The following is a 24,460-nucleotide window of genomic DNA, read 5'->3' on the forward strand; positions in this document are numbered from 1 at the left end:
GCAAAATAACTAATGAAGTAGTGAAACATGCTGCAGACCTTTATTTTTTCCATGAGAAGCAGTGGAAGTTTGGGAAAAAGTAGTGCTGTGCTCTAAGTCTGCTTCCCTGTAGAAGTCCAAATGTGCTGAGCAAAATAATCATCTCATCAATAACATATCAATTTTGTTTTCCTGAGACATCATGCTGTAATTCCACTCCAATCTTTTTCCTCTGAGACTATCTTCAGAACATTTGAAGGACTTGTAGGACAAGTGGCCAGAGAGCAACAATGAGCAGAAAGCCATTTGTGAGCTCCATGGTGCGTAGGTAATAACATAACAGCATAATCGCTACACTTTCTTGAAAATAATCTTTATGTCTTTAAGGGGACAATTGCCCAGAAAATATCCTACATCAGCCAAAATTACAGTGAACACATTGTTGTTTGAGGTGTCATGACTTTTATGTTTTGTCTGGTTTAAGCAACAGGACTCAGATACGTTTTAAAAATAATGTTTCATATAGCAGGAATTGGTCATCTACTGTTGAATAGATGTATTTTGGTGGTGAATACAATACTTGTACACAAACACACCCTGAGAAAAACAAAACAAAAAAACAGATGAAATAAAAGGCTCAAAGAGTGTGTGTCTTGCTGTTTTTGATAAGAAGAACATTTGTATCTGTCAATTCTGGCTTAATTTATCCACGCAGCCTATATTTGTGTACTAGTCATACTTTATAAATGCTTGAAATGTTTCGTCATCTCTTTTGTAGAAAGTTTGAATGACTGTTTTTCTATTTGTTCAATACACCAGAAGTGTATAGGGATAACAGGGATCCCACCTGAAATTAATAAACCATCTCATAGAGCCACCAAATAATCCTTGAATATGATTGGCTGTCATCCAGGTGTTCAAATGAACTTTTTGGGCTGAATTGGAACTGTGTGAGGCTTGTCAGGGTAGCACACATTTTTATTTATGAGACTTTTGGAGCTTCTTTAAGAAAATCTTACAGAAGAATGTCGATGATTAAGATGTTGCAACGTTATGTTATTTTAAATGAAGAAATTGAAGCAAATAAAGTGAAGAAGAAATACTTTATTGGATCATTTATATGTTCATGCATACTTTGGCCCCTTAATAAATTAGGCCAGCCTAGTCCAAAAAGTGTAGACACAGACCTACAGAAATGAAACATACCGCTTCGTCTGTCTTTATCATTATAAATCATACTATTATTAATGTTGATTTGAATCTCTCCAACTGCTTCAAAACAGTGACTTGTGCCTTCTTTTTTATGCACTCTTTTTAATGCATTTTTACCCACACTGCTTTTCTCTTAGTCACTCCATCAAAGGCTAACTGCTTTAGCATTTCTATGCCAACGCCACAGCACCCATCTGCTGCTGACTTTCTACACAGGTTTAAATAAATGCTACATCGTCACCAAATACTTATTGCAAAAATGTGTCATTCGATTAAATGCATTAGCATCTGTCAATTTGATGTAATCTACATTACTAGCTTCTTCACAAACAGCTACAATGCGAATAATTTAGTCTGTAGGATATCCGTATTTCGCATAGCTGGAATGAGTAGTTGCTGTACGGTGTGAATTTATGATCATGAGAAGGGAACAATGAAGCATTTTATATTGATTCATGGTTTGTGTAATGCTAAGAGCTGTTCAGATGATGTGATGATGTTGACTAGCAGTCAAACCTTATTGCAGAGAGAAAATACAGCTGATCATCTCAGTGCTGAGAGGACTGAGGCGTCACTAAGAGATGCAGTTAATTCATTGTTAGTGTGGGTAATGGTCATGTTTTTGTTTAAGACAGTCAATCTTAATTTTTTGATTGGAAGCACTCTTGCCAACGCTTGCAAAGAGTGGTGATGGGGATATTGCAGCTGTCAGTTTGTCAAGCAAGGTAAGGGTGATTTAATGCTCTCTCCATATGCTTAATCATGTACAACAAACAAACATGGAGGTGATTTGTTGGTTGCCACTTTTCCCCACATCCAGGGTGAGCCAGTGGATGGATCAAGCCAGCTGGATATTCCAGGTCCACTTCCACTTTAAAGCTATTGATCCAGGCCTTTCTTTGTGCATTTGCTTAGTTCTTTGCGAGATATATGTACAGTATACATAAGAAATATTTCTGTCACCTGAATACTATACATTCTATTATGTGAATGAGGTCTTTAAACTAGCATTACAAATCCATAGTTCACTCAGTGGTTACCTTATTTACAATAAAAAAAGTGGGAATAATAACTTATATGCATGTTAAAAAAAAATATGTAAAAGCTGCACCGCAGTCGAGTAGCAAAAATACAGAACAATGGAGACTCTTGCTTTGTGGTCCATGTGCCCAACATGGACAAGAAGTAAAGTTATTTATTTAACCTGCAATCTTTTAAGACTGCAGGTTCATGTATGTATGCATATTTATGTCTTTCCTGTCTTTTCGGAAACCAAATCAGGTTAAACAAAATAAGTCAAGATGCTGAATGAGCCTACATAAATATGGTAGGTATGGTATTTTTATATTCTAGGTTCATGCCAAGTGTTAATATGCATGAGTTATGCACTCCAGCTCTATTGTTGTCCGTTTATGTAAAGTAGGGTGAAGAGCCAGGTTCAAGTGCCAGGTATATTTGAAACATATTTAGCTTTGGAGTATGGTCTAATATTTGGATCTCTCTTTGTCTTTATATGTCTGTATACACAACCATCTATACTATACAGGATTACATAAAATATAACTAATATACTAAGATGACAATAAAAGTGTAAATTTTTTAATTTTTAAATAAAAAAACCCAAAAAAAACATGCTGTTTTCATTTTAACATTTCTTGTCCATATTCACATGACTATGCTCAAAGTTCAGATAAGAGGTCAGTTCTTGTGGAAGATGTATAACTGTAACCAAAAATAACTGCCTTTATTAATCGCTGAAAAGTCTGGCAGCTGTAAATAGGATGTAAATATGAGGTCATATTTAGGCCGGGATCAATTGTAAATACCTAATCCCATGTTAATCTATTAATGTTTACTGGGAAAGTGAACATTTCTGGATGTGTAATCCAAGATTTGGAAAGGTTACACTTTGCTGCTGTGTGAGTGGAACAAATATCAAACATATTAAATGTCAAAGTTGGTACTCCTGAACAAATTAAATGTCAAGGACAATACCTCGGCCAAAGCACTCCCTCACCTGGAATATCATCTCTCAAGTAGTCATATTTGTCGTCCAACATGAGAGGGCAGACCAAATACTTTCCCCTTTACCTGACCTATTAGCTGCTTTTTATTTGAACTGCATGGTGAAAAGTGCCAGGGTCCCTTTAACCCTCCACTGAAAGTTAGGGTCACTGAGTAAAATCCTCTGCTACTTTCCCTCTGTCCTCTGGCTCCTGACTCTGCTTTCTCCTGTTTCCTCTGCTTGGCACGGAGCCCCAATTCCTCCCAGTGTGGACATTCTCCCATGCACCAACTCTGACTATCAAAACAACAGTCATTAGGCAAATTTGCTTTGGTGCAGGATTACGTTAATTATCATGGAATTATCACTTCATTAAAGCAGGCAGAGATAAATTATCTCTGATGAAATGAATGCAAAATGAGGAAATAATGATCAGGCCAGAAAAAAAGGGAGAAAAAATTAAGACTACGTATCAAAGAAAATCAAGTCATTGTTTTCCACAGAGTTGGTCCCTCAGAGGAATTACAGCAACCTGACAACGCTGTAGTGGCTTTCAATAGAGAAGTTCAAGGACCACCCACTCTTTTACCCAGTGCAGTAAAATTTTCCTCCCCAAGCCTCAAAAGAGCCCGTGCTTTTCCCTTCAATTGCAAGTATCATTAATCATGCCAAATACCAATTTTAATGAATGCCTGAATCAGCCCAGTGATGCCCTTTGTTTCTGGGCAAATAGCTCAGTTCTGCAGCACAACCAGGGTGTGATTTTTATATCTGTAGTGATGATTTTGTTTCCTACTCTATTGCGTTTTCACGGTCACAGTCCTTGCTCTGCTGACCTCTCTGCAACCATTTTGAAACGATGGCTATTCACATGACACTGGCCAACAAGGTCCATGTTATGTTTGTGAAAAGTGATTAAAATCTGAAAAGCTCATTGTGAGTGCATGGGTAAAAAGAAATCTGGCAAACCAGCACTGAGAGTAATTCATAATGCACTGAATTAATCTTTGAGTCAGCCTTATTAGTTCTTATTGTAAGTGAACACTGGAAAAAAGAAGCATGTTTACAGCATATTGTATTTTAAATGACATACATCTTGCCTATTTTATTGAAAATTTTGCATTGCACAACTTTTTTGCTCATTTCAGATCTTTTGAAAATGATACAAGAGAAAAATAAATTCATCAGCATCAGATTTATTCTCTTCTTTTTCCCTTTTTTTAAAATCCCACATGACTGCATCACAAGGACATTGGTCTTTGGTTGATTTACAATCACTAGAATAATCATATTTCTATGGAAACATTAAGCAGTAGCGAATGTAATTTTCTCTGCTAAGCAACAGCCACAGATAGCGTGTATGAAAGAAATATGCTCTTCCTAAGCTTTCGTTTGCACGTAATATTTTGGGAGAAACACAACTTTACATAAATATCTGAGTAAAATCTCACTCGTACAATTGTTGGTACTAACTAATGTTTTTTCCTCTTCCTTTATTATGTATTTTGCTGCTTATTCTCGAGACCTAGCACTGTAATCTGTAATGTCATGTTGACTGGCAGATTGTTACTCTGAAAAAGCCTTCGTCTGAATGGAGCATAACATTTTGTTGATATGAGGGGGCAAGAACAATTCTCGTCTCGTCTTGTCTCCTCATTTACTTAATCTAAATGCATAAAAGAATCATTTAGCAGAAAAATCCCAGTAAATAAAGAGGAAGCACATCTTTCTCAGACAAAAGATGTAGAGCTTTCTGTAAGTACAAATTACTGAATTGTCTTTTTCGATCGTTGTCTCAATACATATTTTTGTAAAAAAGGCAGATAATTATTTCTTAGGGTAGTGCAAGTTGGCTTATAGTGCGTTCCGTAAATTGGATGTCTGAGCTGGGAATGACATCAATACCAAATTTACCACGTCCCATTTTCCAGTTGGCAACAATTCGGACAAGCAACATGAACACCCAGGAGTACCTTTGTTTTGTTAACTAATATCTGCTAACAGTACAACAACACACTACATGATAGTTTATGTGTTAAAATAACATGACAACATGTCTGAGATCAAAAGCTTGTGTTTCAGTTCGTCTGGTAGATTGGTTATTATGTCCAACTGCATGATGTTCAAACATATTTCAATTTTCCCTGATAAGGTACTAGCTAATCAGAAGTATTAATCTTAAATTCTAAAATGAAATGCCTGACAGATGGACACTTTGAGGCATTTTTGTAAATAACCAATATGGCTGCTGCCAAAGTGGAATTTTCCAGATCATAAAAAGAAACTGCAAGTTAGTAACCTTTTAGCACAAACTGATAGTGCTGACAACTATTCACGTCAACAACTATGTATTTAAGTTAAACATGGGGTCATGGGGATTGGATATTGGAAGTTGCATCCTTGCCTAGAACACTAATTATAAACATGTTTTGACGCTATAATTGGTTAAGCATTCAGCATATTTTGGTCTCCATTCATAAGAATTAGGTTCAAGGTACTGGCCTCTTCACATTTTAAAATGTGTGTGACATTTCCTAAACTCTGTGGTTACACAGCTAAAGAGAGATCATTGATAGTAAAATAAAATGTAGGTCTATTATCATTGCTGCTACAATAACATTCCCTCTTCCATTGCAATTACCTACACCTGATGAACTGCACCACTGAAGCTGTAATGCACACTCCTCTACAGCCCCTGAGGACCTCTCTGTATAGGTGGCACACACTGTTCCATAAAAATGCTAGTTTGCTTTGTAAATTGAGGTGCGGGTTCATTAGGAGTATCCTGTTGAATTTCAAAAAAAAAAAAAAAAAAAAAAGGACTCCCAAGAGACAGTGGCAAAAAGAACAGGGGAGGGAAGCTCCTAACAAACATGGAATCTCCTTGTGGTTTTATGGCAGGTTTTTACCCTCTCTCCCTCTCCTGCAGTGTTGGTTGTATCACCTAGGCCTCCATTGTCTGAATATGGTGGGGGAGTGCCTCACACTGAGCTACTTATTCTTCATAAGGTCCCATTAAACAAAGACAAGTCCCACCCCACCACCCCCCGGGTTTTCTTTGACTTGTGGAAGCATTACATTGCAAGACTCAGCTGCATTGGCCAGGTGAGACACAATACAACTTTGCAAAGAGCATAGGAAATGTACTCGTCAGTTTAAAACCAGTCTTAAAAAAACAGCAGCTGGCACATTTAAACAAAGCCATTTGGAACACATGTATAGTGTTTAAAACCAATAAAAAAATATAATATACATAAACCACATGAAGATGTCTTGCAGGCAAACATGGCCACAAGTATTGGCAAATCTTCCACTATTGTATGCTGAACAAGAGGATTTTACAGCTACAATAGTCCCAGCATGGAGATATATACACTGCTGTGCTGACTATCCCGGTGTCGAGTAACAAATTATATAAACCACCCACAGGAAATCTGTGAAGATGTATTTGTGATGATACAGCTCCCCGCCACCATGGCCAGAGTGCACTCTTTCTGTTCGAACACTTTATTCCAGGCACTATTTCCTGTTCTTGTGTTGTGGAGAAAATCTGTATCCAACAATTTCTACAACTTAAACTCCAAAAAAAAAAAAAACATGTCCAATTTCTTCCACCAGCTTCAGCAGGAGCTACACACACCTGTAGTCAAAGCTCTAGGCAATCCATTTCCTTTTGTTCAGAGATTTAAATAACATAGAGAACAATAAGCAGCATGCACTCAACACACCGTTCCAATTTCAGCTCTCAGAGTAATCTCTCCTTCTTCTTAGCAGAATAGTGAAATCCATTCAGCCTTTTTTTGTGCCACTGCCTCTTAAAAGGAGTACAATGATATTTATTTGCTGCAATCTCTGTAAATATTGTGTATGGAAACATTTTGTTTGCATAAAGCTGACTTAATTAATTACACCATTTGAGAAGTATATTTGTATGTTTGCACATTTTTTATCTTCGTGTCTATGATGCATACAGACAGTGAAAGGACACTAAACGATTGATGAAGAAGTTCCCATGGGTTCTGAGATTGGGCCAGGATAATGTATTTTTTATATAAAAGTTGTTTTCTTTTATTCTCCCATTACATAGTACAAGACACACATTACGATACAGAACATTTGAAGCAGGATATAAGATGTTCCTTTCAGTATACAGTACATTATACAAATTCAAAGGGTTTGGTTACTTAATTGACATTTATAAAGATTTTGATATTTGCCTTAATGTAAGCAAATGTTTTTGCTGCATTAAATATGCAAACGGGGTTTGTTAGTTAAAGGTACCATTGGAGTTCAACGACATACAATACATGAGATCCAATTTGAGGGAAGCACAAAATTGTGCTAACTGAAAGCAAGTGTCATTGACAATGGCAACTGTATTTTTTCATTCATTAGATTCAGCATTAAGTTAAGATACGCAGCTTGAAAAATTATATTCACATGACAAAGGTATGTTTGCTTGCCTGTATTTGATTGGACAGGTTAACTCCTTACACAATGCACGAAAGCCAAACGTATGACTGGTTCAACATATTTACCCAATCCCTTTGCAATGGCACCCCTGGGGTGTCAACAGATTGGCTCCATTCAAATGAGGTTTTTCGTAAAGCTTTACTTACACTTAAGATTGTGATGCAAAACACAAAAAAAATGGATCAGTGCATCAATTATTTTTTTTCCAAACTATCTACTTGCCAAAACAAATGAATACAATTTATTAGAGGCTTTATAGGGACCAGGGTTGAATGCACAAGGACTGAAGCTAGATACAGCAACACAGTTTACTGTGTACCGCATCATTTTCATCTTACAGCATTGTCGAAGAATCAGTGTCGTCCCACATACATACTTCCTTCAAATTTCCTTTTTTTATAAAAATCCTTATATGATATATAGTGTTACTTGGAAGCTCCAGTAAAGCTTAAATCTCCACTGCTTCTGTTAGTCAAAGGATTACAGCTGAATCACCAAAGGCTGATAACACTGTCTGAAAGCAACATTTCATGTCAACAATAAAACAATGATGAATAATTTATCATAGCAAAAAAAAAGAAACCCTGTATATTTTGGATCAGATGTTAGTCATTTTTTCCTCCTCTGCTGCTCAGAAAAAAGCAGCCTTGTTCTGTCACAATGGGACATCACAGGGAAATTAATTAGGTGACATGCAGGACAAAACAAGTGTTTTTTATATTCCAGCTGCCTTCCTTTTATCTTTCTACAGTTTAAATCACTTTGTTTTCTCTGCCAGATGGAAAAAAAAACATGGTATATCTTTCTCAGCGCACCATATGCCTTTTGTACAATTGTCTTTTTTCTTCCCTCTTTGAGCTACATTACAGATCACGATAGGTATAAATGCAACCCATCAGTGCAGTGGGATTGGGTTTGAGGCAGTAGTGTGGAAGCTGAAAAGATAATGTGTTTTATGCTAATAGGTGATGTGTTTTTTTAAGACATTTAAATCACAGAGACAGAGGGAGGCTTTCCATCAATTCATTGCCAGCTCAGTTTATTTGTAGAAGTTATAACTGCAAAAAAAAAACCCTCAGAGAATAGCCAATGATCTTCAAAAATCTTCCCTCTGTTATATCTTTAAACTCATAGTAAAAAGAAGACAAACTAAATAATGTGCTTACCTCTGCTTGTCCAACATGCTTTGTCTGTTTTGTCAATTAAATTGTCAGTTAAATAGTGATCAGTATTGTTAGACTGTGATCTTTCACTTGCAGAAGGGGAGAGGAAAACACAGCAAAACGGTGCAGGGTGAGTCAAATCCCATGTTTACGAGGCTGCCTAGCCAGTCAGACAGCTTTCTCTCTCTCTCTCTCTCTCTCTCTCTCTCTCATTTACTGCCTCCACTGACAGTTCAATTCAGCCCGTTGAATCGGCCGAATGACTGCTGATGAGGGCAAAGAGGATCCGACAGTGCCGGACAGGCTGCAGAAACAGGTGTGCGATGGCTCTAAAGTGCTCATCCTTATTCACCATTAGCTCACAGAGCATTGAGCTTCACAGGCCTGCCTACCAAGCAGCTTATTCTCATTCTTCCCTACCTGCACACAATGGAAGCATTATTTCCGCTGGCACTCCACAGGCAAAAGGACGGCCGAGAAAACAAGCACTGAACCGTTTAAACTGTACCGCTTCCTTAAAAACATTATGCCATACAGTAGCAGAAAAGCAAAAAGGTTCAAATCAATATTTCATCAAATGCATAAAGTGGGTGATCAATAAAGGGGGTTAAATTGAATTATAGTTAAACCACCAGGTGCAGAGAAAACAAATAAACACTTGGAAAGCACTTTATGTTATGTCTTATAATCTTCACTCTACACAAGTTTACTATCAAAAGATCACACAAAGCAGGACAATAGACAGAGAAACTGAAAAAAAGACCTCTAACTCCTGCAGAGTTTCTGAAGATATTGCATATTTCAGGAAACTGCTCCCTTGTCTGCCTCAGTAACCATGAGAACTGACATTTGAAGTGACATGCTCCTTTGGTTTTAGCTTTTCACAGCACATTTTTGGTCCCACTCTGGACTGTAATCCATCTTTCTGGATTTCTGTGGAAGTGGAGCTATAAGTGATCCCAACTTTTTAAGTCCCCTGTATATTGCTTTAATGGGCTTAACTTCACAGAGAAAGAAGAACGTATTTTAGATGGACATGACAATTGGTTAGACGAAGTTAGAACTTAAAAAATGTCTCCAAGTTTTATGACTTGGTGTTTTCTGTCAATATGCTTGCTATCCAAAAGGGAGCAGGGGTCAGCTTTGCACCTGTACCAGTGTAAAATAAATCATTGGCAAACAGAGACTTTAGGTCAAATAATCAACCCTCGGATAATGCACGTCCATGAAGGGGACTGGCGAGATTCATTGCCGTGTTCCCGCTGACAATAATGGAGGCTTTCAAAGGCCACAGTCTTTAATTTCTCATCGCTGCTATCAGCGTTTTCATCCTCTGGAGATGGTGAGGGGGGGTTAACTTCCCCCGTTGCCCAGCCCTGAAGCCTGCATTCTGGGCATTAAGGGCTGAGAGAGGTGACTAAGGTCAGGCTGTGATTGCTGCTGGAGATGGTAGGGCAATGGGTCCTGGGGCTCATCGGACCCTTCTCTCAGACAAAGAGGCTTCACAAAGCAGCTCCCAGGTCAGTTTTATCAGGGCATCACTGATGGTTATGATATGATCTGTCTGGCATCGCTTCCAATTAAAGCCTGCTGGGGGAATGTGGCGGCCATTGCGTCCCAATCTCTCAGAGGACCGAGCAGTGGTCAGTGAATGTAGACTATTGTTTGAGCCGCTCATTTCAGTGCCGATCAAAGTTCCTTTGTGGCCACCACAAAGGGAAGTGGCCACTGGCCAGGCTTATTAGATATGTAGTTGTGGTGTGGAGATGGGGAGGGTAATCAGTCTTCTTACTGATAGCAATGACCAGCCCACTTCTCACTGTGACAAAGACTAACCTCTTCAACACAATGTGAGGCTGCAACAAAAGGTTATTCTTCTTGTCTGGACAGCTTTGCCTTCAGGCCAAGAAAAATACTTCTCAGGGAGTCTCCATAAAATCTACAAACTTTCAGTCTCCACTCTAAAGTCTGAACTAATTTCCTAGTCACAAAGCTTTTCACAGTCAAATTATTGGGACTGCAGCAAAGTCTCCACACAGTTTCTCCACAGTGCAGAGCACAAGCGTCCACAGAGGAGCTCAAATGTCAGTACAGGCCCAGACTGAGGACTGTGCAGATGTGGTGTGAGAATGCATGCAGGGCGAGGTGAACCCAGCTCTGGGACACTTTAATTTCTTTCCAGCAGGGATGATAATCATCCTGTTTAAAGGTGTGAGCCTGTAGAACAAACCATTAGCTGTTTGGCAAATCATGCTCAGAGAATTCTATACACTTTAGAAACAAAGACTCTCCACTTGAGGAACTTCACTTTTGGCTTGAATAGTTTTTAAGTTTTAGCAAAGTAACAAGTAAAAAAACAAATTTTTTCAATCAATTTTGTAACTCTGGAGTCCTGACAACTTCACCTGCCTTTCAGTGTATGACAATTAGAGAAGAGTTGTGTGCCTAAAGGGCCCTAAGTCAGTGTCTCATTTGCATAGCCGAAGTAAAATAAATTTGGCAAACCTCTGAACATGATTATTTGTAGATAGTGGGAGTGCAGTCATTGAAATAGATATACTATACAGTGTTATTGGAATTTACAGCACACAAATAAAAATCCTGAATCAGCCCATTTCTTCACAGCAAAAGGAAAAGAAAAAAAAACTTGACACAAAAATGTGGCTAAAATTGACTGTATTACTTTATCAACATTTTATCAAGCTTCTGATTCAAAGACTGTATGAAAAAAAAAATCTGTTATTTTGTGTCAAACATTTGTTGATTGACACTTAATCCCATCGTGAACCTCCACCAGAGGTTGTTGAATAGGAGTAGTTGGTCATAATGAGGCACGAGCAGCTGCAAGCCCTTTTGATAGAATGAGGTCACTGGAGCGACAGAGATCAGTGAACTGATTGGGGGTTGGTCAGGAGGAGGACCCAAAAGAACGGGCGACAAACTAGTTTGTATTGAAGGAATGCACACTGCAGGCGCCTCCTCCGTCTGTGTCAGAAATAAATCACTTTAATTGTTCTCTGATTCCCCCTCTCACCATTTTGCAAAATGATAATTGAAACATTAATAGGATGTTAATAGGATGTGTGTCCTGGTAACCTTTGATATAAATCTCGTCCTAATGGAGAATATTCTCCATGACCACCATGAATCAGAAGTCATTAAATATGCGTGGACAAGCACCATTTGGGGGATTTACAAATACGGCTCCTGCATTGCAAATAAGGTTTGACCCAAGGGGATAGTGTCGGTAGAAAAACTTTTACTTTCTTTCCACAAGAATTACTGCGATTTTGTGCTTCTGAGTCACTTTTCCCTGTTAATGATAATGAGTCTGGTTTCTTTAAAGTGGATTTTAAAATGCATGCTTTGCCCTTCAGTCGGAGGAAGGACTGTACCTTTAGCTCAGTCGGGTTTGTTATGGAGACCCAAGGGTCTAAACACAACGGAAAGGGCACGAGTAACTCGAACAAGGAGGGGGGAGGGCTGGAATATTGGTATTGCCCATGAGAAGAGAACTTAGCTGGAAGAAACAAGATCCTCCTTATAGACTAATGGATGTGTTAGCAAGTGCGCTTTCAGACCAGCTTTCATGTTGGCTCCACCAGAGGGTATAGAGGGAATGGCAAATTAATTATAGAAATGAAGCCAACCCTCCTTTTTTTTCTTATCATGGAGGGCAGCTGCGTCACTCCCTCCTCGCTCGTTTCCCCTCTTTCTCTGTCTCCTGTGGTGGAATGTGTTCTGTTCTACATCTTTTTTTCTGCTTCTCCTCGTCAATCCATACCAACTAACTCAAGAGAAAGATCCTCTGTGGCGGGAGGTGAAAAGTGGCGCCTTAAACTGAGTGAGAATGGCTTAGAAATTGTAGCAGACTTTTGTAGGCTCTGTCTTGCCTTTCAATTTCTGTCATAGCTTTTGAGCCTCCAACACAAGGCCACTAATAAATCAACGTTTCAAGTGGGATCTGGTCCTGCAGTGACATCATACTGTTGGTTGTGAAAACACAGTCTCAATGACAGGCTTTATGGCTCTGATCAGTGTCTGTATCGCAGTGTTTTCTGGAGAAGTTGAATGACTCAAAAAATGCCATGTGTAAGCCACTCAAGGAAATGAAAGAGTACCAGCATGAGAAACAGACACAAACACGCACTCACCTAACTTGTTGGACAATTCCCAAAGGTCTGCTTTGGAAATAATGGGAAGGAGCAACAGTGACTGCATGGAATATTAATGTGAAACTGGAGACAGCCTATAGACTGTTCATTTCCATTTTGTCATGACAAATAGAAGAGACATCACTCTATGTGTTATCATGCTGTTTTCAGTAACAGCCTTCAGTCTTTAACATCCTATTGCACATTGCAAACATGTTATTGCATACCTAGATTAAGTTCAAAATGGAAAACTTAATACATTCTGTGATAAGGCATATACACACACACATTTGTATCCATCTTAAAAATCAAATCCTTTTTTTTTTTACTTAGAAATAACTACACTCTGTCTTTGGTTTTTGTTTTGGCTTATATACTTAATACAATTCTAGACTTCCGACTAAAAACACAAAATGTAAGCTTAACTCTAAGCTTACAGAACATTACTATTACTACTGATAATCTGATTGGCCCAATATCTGCGTGTGTGGGCTAACACAAAAGCCCCCTTTAAATCACCTCCTTGGGCCACACAAGCAGGCCAGCTGGGGGGAACATGGTTACTCAATTACTTCATACATAAGTTGCGTGGGCTTGTCATACATACAGTTCATCACAAGAGGAGCTGAAGTTACACGCCTGTTGTTGATGTGATTTTTGATTGGGTCGATGGTTCTATTACAACATCAGGAAACAGTTATGGAATTAGCTTTACTGTCTGAGACGGTCGTGGTTTCAAACTGGATATCCTCACAAATATCAGTGGCATGTGCTCTTTTTTGTTCCACAAAGAAAATACATATTTAAGTGTTTAAGTTGTTTTCACTTTTTGGTTTTTGTTGTGCCAATGACAAAATTTTAAGTAGGTCAACCAACTTATATGCTTTTAATGCTCATTCTGTCAAAAAAAAAACAAAAAAACATCAGTAAAATAAAAAAATCAACAAGTACAGTATTGTTACTGTTGAAGAACAAGTGTGCACACAAGAACATGAAATACACTTGAGCAGCAGTTTGAAAACGAAACATGAACCATTTAGGAAAGACAGCTATGGCATTTGTGGAGTGCTGAGAATAACACTAAGTGCTAGCTTACGGTGACATAGCTTTAATTGGAAAAAAAACAACAACTCCATCAACATTAATTAGGCTAACTAGCTTCTGATTCCAAGTTGTAGCTAGCTAGACAGTCCTGCTTCAAGCATGCACGTGACTTGAACAACTTCATAAGACAGTGGTTGCTCTCAAATGCTAAATATTGAACATGATGATTTAAATAGCTGACAGTGATTAACCAACACTGTGATCTTGTAAAGTATAAAATATGTTGACATATGTAGGCCAACACAACACAAACGAATAAGTAAATCATTCATAAATTAACCAATCAAAGCAATGCAAGCCCTTAGGGAAAGAAAACCTAATTCCGGGCTAGCTCTAGCCAACCTAAAATTCCAAACAAAGATCTGACATTTACACAATTAAGTGTAAACATTTACTGGGAGTTAGATTGAAACTGTTTCAACTTCCAAACAGATTTGTGTTGAGTAAAGACAAGGAAACAGAAGAGATGACATTTAATAGTTTAATTATAAGCTGCTGTATACATTCAGTGATTATTCCAATTTTCATGTTGCCAGAAGCCATGGGTGAGACCAGCAAAACATTCAGCTACAAGATCTAGTTTGTTGTATGCAATTTGTCCATTGTCATTCATATTTTTCCACATTGTACATAGTTTACTGCAAAGCAACATTAAACCACATTGCTGATGTGCAACATGGTTCTTCCAAAACCTCAGTTCACTCAAATATGATTCCAGCCACTGTGCTGTGTGGTGTCGGTATAGGAGGGGAGAGCCCTGTTTGTACCACTCTGCTCTCTACTTTAGCTTTCAGATCAACTGAACACAGATGGCAAAGGGTGACAGCAGTGCTGAGCAAAAGCACATCTGCACGTCCAAATGCCCTCAGTTAAAGCAGAAAAGTCTCGTGATTGGGCCCAATATGAAGTCAGCTTCGACATAAAAAGGTGGATCCCCGTTTACCAGCTTGGGAACCGTTTGTTATCCTCCTTAGATACGAAGATTAAGCATCATCTCGCAATCTTTAAGGTTTAGTTTGCATCTTTTTTGGTATCTTTTGCTATCTCACTCTAAGCTTGTTGAACTGACACACTAATGTTGGTGCTGATATCGCTTTTTTTCTTGTTGATATACTTTTTTTTGTCTTTTCATACATTTTTTTAGTAGCCCACACAGAAACTTGATGGCACAAGAACTGACCAATAAGAAACTCTTTACAACAAGGTAGACTGCAACAGTAGCCAGGGGGGTCACACGTTTAAAAAAAATAATAATCCAAGTTTGTTTTGAAAACAAACAAAAACAAGGTTCAATATAAAAGCAAAAAGACAAATGAACAAAAAGCAAGTTAATTTCAAGTATAACTTACTCATAAAATAACTACACAGCATTAAATATTCTCATTATACATTTTTAAATTATTTATAAAATATATTTTGGCATATATGTTTTTTTTATTTTTCTGTTTGTGTAACAAACGCTACTGTAGCTTCAGTTGAACACCAATGTTTATTCATTTTTTCTCTTGAAACAAAACATTAAAGGGATTGTCACATAACAACAGGTTATTAAAAATGATAATAGTAAACCCTATGGAGAGTTTCACATAGCAAGACATGAGTGACGATCCCTTCTATCCTAGCCCCATAGTCAAAAGTCAAAAAAAGTACAAGACCAGAGCACAAAGTCCTAATTTGTGCTCCACTGGCTACAATCAAGATTGGGCACAGGAGATTTCAAAAGCAGGAAGTCTCTTTTTTTCATACAACTCAATTTGAACGCAAGGATGTGTCTGTCCCACTTCCAGTATTCACAGCGGCAGGGCAGATAGCGAGAGTTCATTTAGCTCCCTCCATGATAAAATATAAATACTGTAAAGACCTCACAGTCTGATGACACTAGGACGTCCTCAGGGATACGCAGAGAAAGTTTCTCTTATTAGCCAAGGAAAAAAGGGGCATGATGAGAGTGAAAGGCTTCCCATTGCTTCTCCTGAATGCACTGAAAACTGTTGGAGTAAAATGGAGGGTACTTTTAGATGAGTCCTGTGTGTGTCTGCAGAAGTTTATTACATTGATGAAGCTCACTATACAAAGGAACAAAGAGCGATTTTGGCAGCGAGAACAAACTGCAAAAACCAAAGAAGGCAAATTTCAGTTTGTGATACAAAAGTAGTTCAAAAGGCATAACTGTACTCAAGACTTGGCACCTCAGGTGTCCAAACACGTAGTGTCCTGCTTTGGCGCTGGAAAGGGCTGGAGAGCTCTGCCGGCGATGTCCATGCAGACAACAGTAACCTGCCTCCACACTCAATGCAGACTGAGAGAATGAAAACTGAACAAAAAGCAGACAAAGAAAAAGTACTGCGACTACAACAAAGCCACATCCACTACCTTGGCTTGAGCACACAACTAGCTGCAGCAAACTACAGTTCATCATTCTCAGCCCAGTCTGCTTCTTATTGTATACTGCAAATGGGTGTGCCAGTCTGACTCTCCTCTGTGTACACGCAGCTATTGCGGGGTACATATATGTGAGTTTACACTGTTTATGTGTGTGCATGTCTGTGTGTGTCAGAGAGAAGCTCGCTAAAGCACTATGTCCTTCAGACGCTTGCTGCTGGGGGACTCCTTGTCTCGCCCATCATGGAGAAGTGTGTTGAACTCCCTGACTGCTGGCTCACTGTCCTTGCCCTCTGGCTGCCGCAGCAGGCTGTGGTTGGCGATTCGCTCTGCGTCGCGACATTTCAGCGTGTTGTAGGCAGACTGTGGCTTAGACATGGGGCTCTTCAGGTGCACAGGGGAGGTGATGGGGCTGGCTGCCTCACGCCCGTTGCCAGCTTCACGGACAGCCCCTCCATTGGCCTTGGGGCTACACACCTGCGACTCCTGAGTCCGCTTTCCCTTTATCTCTCCCCGTTCCACATCCTCGGGCCCATCCTTGCCGAAGGTGGCAAAAGTCCTCTTGGTGGTGCCATCCTCGTAGTGCGGCACGTCCACTGTGGTGGCCTCAATGGACAAAGCGATGACGTTACGGGCATGTTCCGGTGACTTGGCGCGTGCCGGAATCGAGACGCGGGGCATCCAACAGCGGTCAGAGTGGCCAAGGATGCGACACTCGTCCTGGCAGTGGAAGCCTTCACCGGGATCTGTAGAGATGAGGAGGAAAAAAAAGATGGTTAGATTTTTCCAAACTGATCTTTTTCTTTTTCTTTTTTTCAATCATTTGGAGATTTTTTTTTTTTTTTATTACTAAAACTTTGCTTCACTTGCATTGGAATGGCTCCACAGATAGAAGTCCAGTTGGTTGGACACTGGGGCCACTCTTGATATGCCAATTAAATTATGTATTGTCAAATCAAAAGTCCATTTGCAGCTTTGGTATAATTGGGTATTCTGCAGTAACAGCAGATGAAAGGCAGGTTTAAACAGTGCAATCAGATATCTCACAGAGAGAGACAGCAGACGAGCTGCGGTATTGTTGCCTGGTTCATCGCTCACTCCCTCTCTGTCTCTGTCATCTGGCGCCGAGTTATAAATATGTAATGATGTTTAACGCTGGAGTGAAAGAAAGATTTGCCTGAGTCTGTATAACTGCACTCTTTTGTACTTTGTTGTGTTGGGGGGAATACTTAAAAAGAAATTGTAGTGTGTAACAACAAAACAAGTGTCATGCTCTCTTAATCAAACTGAAGTCATCCAATTTTGCTTTTCCTGTTTGTTTTATTCTATGTAAATGTACGTCCTAATTGCTGGAAGAGCAGCGTGCGAGACATCTTTTAAATACAAAACGCTGTCAATATTCATCAGCCCAAGAAACAGAGACATTAATTTCTCTTGCTTCTATGCCACTGTGCTGTTGTGTTTTCCACCTGCTCCAATCTCCAAAAAGAACCTGCCACAGATGACACATTTCTGCGCTTCCCTTCTGCTCGTTTCACTCCAAGCAAGAGCCATCCTGCGTTCCAGAGGCCCAAGGTGACAAGCACGGGATTGTGAGAGGGATTGCCATCGACCCAAATGCATACGCTTACATCTGGCAATCGCAGCTTGACAGATCACCTAATTAAAATCACTAATGATCTGTTTTTCTCCCTTCTTTCCTGCGCTTGTGAGAGGCACCTCCGCAAAGGCCCCAGGGATCGATATTTAAAGATCCAAGACAGGCTTTTCAGGGGCAGATGTGCTGGAGCTGTCCCTCATAAAGTATAATCTGATGAGAGTGACAGATAACATAGTGACTAAATGACTGGATGAATGAGTAAACGCTATCATGGGCTGTTCGGAACCCAATGTGGAGAGTTGAGTTGTGGAGGAATCATCACGCTCGAAGGCGGAAAACATGAACACCAGCTACAAGAATGCAGACACGTGACTGACCACTGAGAACATCCCAGTGAGTCAGAGGAGTCCTCGAACTACCTCCGTTTGACCCTGCTTGTTTCTGAGTGCACTGACACACGCACACAGACAAGCCATTACCTCCAATAAATGCATATGGAGACAACCTCTTTCTTACAAGGGACGACATTTTAATAAGAATGTAAATGGCTTCTTTTACTGTAAAAATATTAACTTTATGAAACATCTTTACATGCTATTACTCACTTTATCCATTTTACAGCATAAATCGGCAGTTTTGCACAATTTTAGTGCAGTCAAAAGGGTTTTATGGGGCCGAAAATGGGCAGATTGAATATATTTTTCACTCCTGTATGTATGTAAATTTGCATAAATGCTGATTGGTCGTAGACTCTGCACTGGCGGCAATCAAGGAGACAAAAGGCACAAAGCCGGAGGTTTTGTTTAAAGAGAAAGGATCCAATCAGAATGTAATAATGTAATCACAACAGGAAGTCTGCAGCCAGGTACGAGGGACATAATGGAGGGTGATGAATAATATAAAAAAAAAACATCCACACACATTAGATTACATTGTCCAGTGCAACATTTATTTCCAAGCCCCTTTATAAATCCCATGTTCTTTTCATAATCCTATGTAACAGCTTTGTCGCTAACCCTATTTGGAACCCCTTTTTCCTTCTCTTTGATAACTAGCAAAAACTAAAAACGCTGTAGGCAGTCAATGTTTCAGTTAAAGTAGCAGTGTCAAGATTATTTCTTTGAGCGTTGGATAAAGCCATATAATAAGTATTTAGAAGTTTGACCAGAAATGTTAAACTTGTACCAATGTGTTAGCCTTCAGCTCTATATTAAGTAATCAAAATGTCTCTGTCAATGTAGTTTGACATGTTCCACAAAGTAGATATTTTTTTCCAATGATTAAAGATTTACAAGCAACTTGCTAATGAATGCAATTTCCTCTAAACACTTTGGCTTTTTTCTATAGCCGCAAGCTCTTTCTAAAGCATGAAAAGCCTCGAGGCACAAAGAAATATACACAAGTTGTATGCTCTCCACTTAGCAGCGCATGCATATGCAGTGAATACGACTTTCTCTCTTTTCGTGAGGGGTCTATGGGAGAGCAACTGGGTTGTAAATGACATTGTTATGAAAGCCAAGTGCCATTAATGCTCTCACATCCTGCCTTTGCACAGAGCTTCATGAAACGCAGATGTTGCTTTAAAAAAGACACAAAAAAATGGAAGAGACTGATTTTAAATGTAAAAAGTGACAGGCCATCGACCTCTTACTAAACACAATCTCCTCCTTTTTCATAAAACTGCTACAGTGAAAGATCAATTAATGGCTTTTACAGCGGCGCTGGGATTTGAAAGTCAACAACTACGAAACACAAAGGCAGTGAAGGCATCTCCTGCTGTGAATGTGCATTCAAAGTCATCAAGAAAATAAGCTTGCCAATCAGATCCAGGACCAGGCTGAACGTTCAACACAGGATGTCATTGAGGAGATATTTCCTTTTTGCGGTTAAATCCAAATTAATCACTGAGGGCGTTCCACCGGGAGGTGGAGGCTGTCTGTATCTTTGAGTGATCCACGTTTAAAGAACAAACATTCACTTGGAGGCAAGGGTAGAAAATTCATGTATCAAGAACTACAGCACTACAAGGCCTATAAAATCAGTAATATTTTGCTTTACTTCTGGATAAAGGTTCAAAATCAGACAGAGGGACATGTTAGCACATTAAATATGTATGATGTGAACATTTTTTATTCAAAATTGAAGAAGCTTAATTCTCCTGATAATGGTGGCAATTTCTCAGCTTGTTCCATATCTGGAAAAGCATCTCTTTGCATCGGTAAAGGAATAAAACCCATGTTCCCAGACATTTCATTTTGAGTAACGCAAGCAGCAAGTTGTTGATTCAATCCTGTCTATTTTCCTCAATCAGATAAGAACGTCTTAACTACAACTTATAGCAGACAGATATTCAGCTGCAGCAAGGGGATCCCACAAACCGACAAGCTCATTTCTCAATCTCCCCTTGTGCACAGCGTATAATGATCCCTTCATGTCATACAGCTGGAGGTGCTATTTGTTTGTTGCTAATGTAGCAAAAACAGAGGAATCAGCAAAAGACTCAAATCCCCTGACACAAAAGGGAAGGGATGCGTTCACTGAAAGAGAGGCAACTCCCCGAAAAGCTCCCTGAGCCTTCGCCAGCTATTTTGTGCCCTGTTTGGCTAACACATGGAGCCTGGCTCGGAAAACAAAGGCGCTTTTCCCTCCAAAAGTAGCGCACAGCCTCGAGGTGGAATACAATGATGTAATCCTGCAAAATGAGCGTAAGCACTAACATGAAACAGGAGGGCAGACTGAAGGGCCGGAGACAAGACGAGGTGATCTGATCCCACGTCAGGTGACAAAATCTACATCGCGCATTTCTTAGTTTTACTGGGGCCACAAGGCGATGGGGAATTTCAGTTTGACACAATTCAGTCAGTTTGGTTTTACAGCAAGAAGAACTCGGAAAGAAAAAGCAGCAGTTTGGCATGATAAATCATCTCTCAAAGAACGTCTGCCACTTTGGGCTTAAATTTCTTCTTTTATGCTGACATTCTTGTCGTAGCTGAAACAATAAATGCGCTGATTCTGTTTGTCAGACAAAGAAACACGCGTCTTAACCGACAGCCAGACTCTTTAATGTAGATGTAGCTGTTATAAAAAGCAAATAATTTGGAGCAATTTAGATACACTTAACTCAGAGGCTGCATAGACTCCACTGATTGTGTTCAATCTATTTGTAATATCCTCTCTATCTGTGACATGAAACCAATGCTGCAACAACACCAACATGTAGCCTGTCTATAGTCTGAAAGGCAGTTATTTATCTGGAGTTCAAGGAGCAAAAAGACATATGATTTGTGTCTGTTTTCATTGCTGTATACGAGGACTGGTACAAAGTCCAGAAGAATTCAATCTACGGAAAGTTAATAAAAGTGACTGCAGTCCTAATGACCTTTTTTTTGAGGACAGCCTCGGAGAAAACGCTCCCTGCAATGTCTGAGCAGTGTACAAAAGGATTTTGTTTTCTGCGAAGATGCCGTCCACTCCTCTGCTCTCATCTCGGCCTATCTTTGACAGCGAGATGGCTGTTTTCTAATTGCTCTCCATATTAATTTTCCATCCTGGCAGTCACATGGCAAAGATTGATTAAATCTAAATTGTTACTACAGAGTCTTGATGGAGCCTGTGATGCAGAAGCTGAGAGGGATATCACAGTGGAGGGAGAAAAATCTGAAAATATGTCACCAGCAGAATGGAGGATGACTGTCTGGGGTTGTGGCTTAAAGTCCAAACTGTGCTTGAGAACTAACAGGCTTGGCCCCGTCTGATCCTAACACTAGGGACGGAGCTTAAACTCCACTCTGCCCCTAACTTCAGCAGAGGGCAGTTCGGCGGCCAGCTGAGGCCGAGGCTTGGCCGAGCAGCCTCCCACAGCACTCACCAGGGAAAGTCCAAGCACTGCTGTCATCCCAGCCAGCCAATTCAGTCTGCAGGCCATAAATCAGCCTGGAGGCCCGGCTCCTGCGGGAGCGGCAAGATGGAGTGTGATGGTCTTGTTTTTACAAACAGTAGAGGGGCACCCTTACTGCGCCACGCACAGCTATCACTCTCCACACAGCACAGAGTCCTCTCCTTCTCCCTGCAGCATCTGGTTCAGTAACATCAAGCTACCCACCCCCACCCCCCTCATCCACACTCAAACACCCCCAGAATCATCTTCCCTGTACAAGTCCCATCCTTTATACGTCTCCTCTTTCTGTCCTCCTCTTTCACCTCATCAGTGCTGCCTTCTCACGTACATTGGCGTAATTAAATTAATCCTTCACCCAAAAATCTCAGTCTTTCATTTCTGCCATTCTGGTGAGAATTCCTCCAACTCACTCATTCAAATATTAATTGTGGAGGAAATTAGAAGTACTGGGCAGCCTTGTTAGAGCTGTCGTACCACGCCAGGAGTTCACATGGCCCTGGTTCCTATTTCTGAACATTAGTACCAGCCAATTCATCAAGAGTGAATTCACTGTCTAATCCATCCATGACTGCATACACTGTCTAACAGCTTGTCACTTCCACCAGTCCAGCCTCTGTCCTCCCTAAAACTGATGCAAAATGAAACGTTATGTCTATGTCAACTAGACCCCAGTCTTACAGTCTTTATCATCACATGTCAATACATGTATATATATATATATATATATATATATATATATATATATATTTTATTTTTATTTATTTATTTTTTTTTTTTTTAAAGGAAGCAACAAGCAAATACTACAAATGTTTATTCTCACTCCGCTATCTCTTTACTGGTCCGTCCACCCAGCCGTCATATTCTACAGCCAGTCCGGGTATAAAGAATGAATTTCCAAACTGGTGTTGACAAACAAAGCACTAGCTTCTAAATTGGTACAAACAGCATCTGTTTAACAGCTGTGTAACAGCAGCAGGGGGAAAGAAAGCAATCGCTACGCTCTTTTATAAATCACTATGTCATCGCAATGCACTGTGCGGTTCAGGAGCAGGACTACTAGCCAATGGACTGCTTGATGTAGTGGAAACAATATGATGCTGGTTGTCATGAGGACATACATGAGTGGGCTGGTTTAAGAGCCCCGGCAACAAATAGTGTTTTCCCTGAGAGGATTCTCTCACCTTATTGTGCCCCCTCCTCTACCAGCAATGCTTCCAAGAGGTTGTAATGTTTCAGAAACAGTTTATTATATAGAAACGGTGAGTTATAAGATTTACAGTGTTCAGATTTTGTTTGATCTGGAGGTTTTTAAAAAAAAAAATGATGTCCTAGTTTTTCTACAGTAAATAAGCTAGTGATTGTTTAACACTCTCAGCAGGCACTCTGCACTAGATTTAACCCAGGCAGAAAGGTGAGAAGCCAGACTGCAGATATTAAAAAGCAACAATACAACAAACATATACATCAAAAAAAATATCAATAAGCTATTCTTTTCTATATTTTGGATTGCAGCTGGGTATGTTAGGCCAGAGGTTCCCAACGTGGTGGTCGAACACATAAAATACAAAAAAACAGATTTAAAATTGTTTAGAAATGTTTATTTGACTCATTGTTGTACAAATATATTCAAAAATGATTTAGTTTCAAGTAAAGCCATACCTTTTAGCCATTTAGTAAATGATAATGAAATGAATGCAAAAAATTCTCTACATTTTTTTAAATTGTTTTTAGGCTGTTTTCAGCACCTCCAAGGTCAGTGGCCGTCACTGGACTTGTGCAGCCATTTTTGGGGGTCACGAGCTGAAAAGTTTGGTAACCTCTGTGATAGGTCATTATGGAAAAAAATCACTTTTCTTTTCTTTTTAATTTAAACCACAAAAATATGAAGTTGGGCAAAATCAGACCTAAAAACTATAGAACTCTCTTCATGTAGCACCACGTGGAAAGGTTCATAATTAAGCATGAACTCGTTCTACTATATCTGATTATTCTATGTATTGTACTTTATTTCATCACAGCATTGAGACTGCAATAAAAAGTTATACTAAATGTCTTTGAATTTCAGTCTTTTTTTAAAAATTTTACTTATGTCTAACAATTGTTAAAGAACTTTTCAGAAGTCAGTCCTTCTGCTCTCCTAAAGAATAATGATGCCAACCATATCGCTGTCACTGGAACAAGAAATCAGTTTAATAACTTTGTGGTAGTAAATTAGATACTTCTGTGACCATATATAACATTACGGGAAGAAAACTAATCAGGGATGTAATTCAGTGAGAAAATTTGCCTTTGGGTTCTAAGTGTTTTAAAGGGATAATTATTTTAAAATATGAAAGACAGGATGAAAAAGTATGCAATTAAAGTCAGAAGAAACGGCAGTTTGAGCTCATCTTTCTCATTTAATTTGATGTATTTCAAGTTAAAATAGAATATCGTGGGGAAACATCATGCAAGGAGGAATCACTTTGATTGGAAAATCGGTAAGAGTGG

The 24,460-nt window shown here is 39.4% G+C and overlaps 1 protein-coding gene across 6 annotated transcripts in view; it reads right to left on the reverse strand.

The window, feature by feature from the left end:
* Nucleotides 1-14,557: 14,557 nt before the first annotated feature.
* The window catches only part of pcdh19 (protocadherin 19), a 53,974-nt gene continuing 44,071 nt past the window's right edge, over nucleotides 14,558-24,460 (reverse strand). For all 6 annotated transcript variants that reach the window (XM_079352015.1, XM_079352018.1, XM_079352017.1 and 3 more), the window contains exon 5: nucleotides 14,558-17,218. In XM_079352015.1, coding sequence (XP_079208141.1) covers nucleotides 16,659-17,218 — 560 coding nt within the window. In that variant the 3' untranslated portion in view covers nucleotides 14,558-16,658. The remainder of the gene's footprint in view (nucleotides 17,219-24,460) is intronic.

The sequence above is a fragment of the Symphodus melops genome, assembly GCF_947650265.1.
Source record: "Symphodus melops genome assembly, chromosome: 9".
NCBI lineage: Eukaryota > Metazoa > Chordata > Actinopteri > Labriformes > Labridae > Symphodus > Symphodus melops.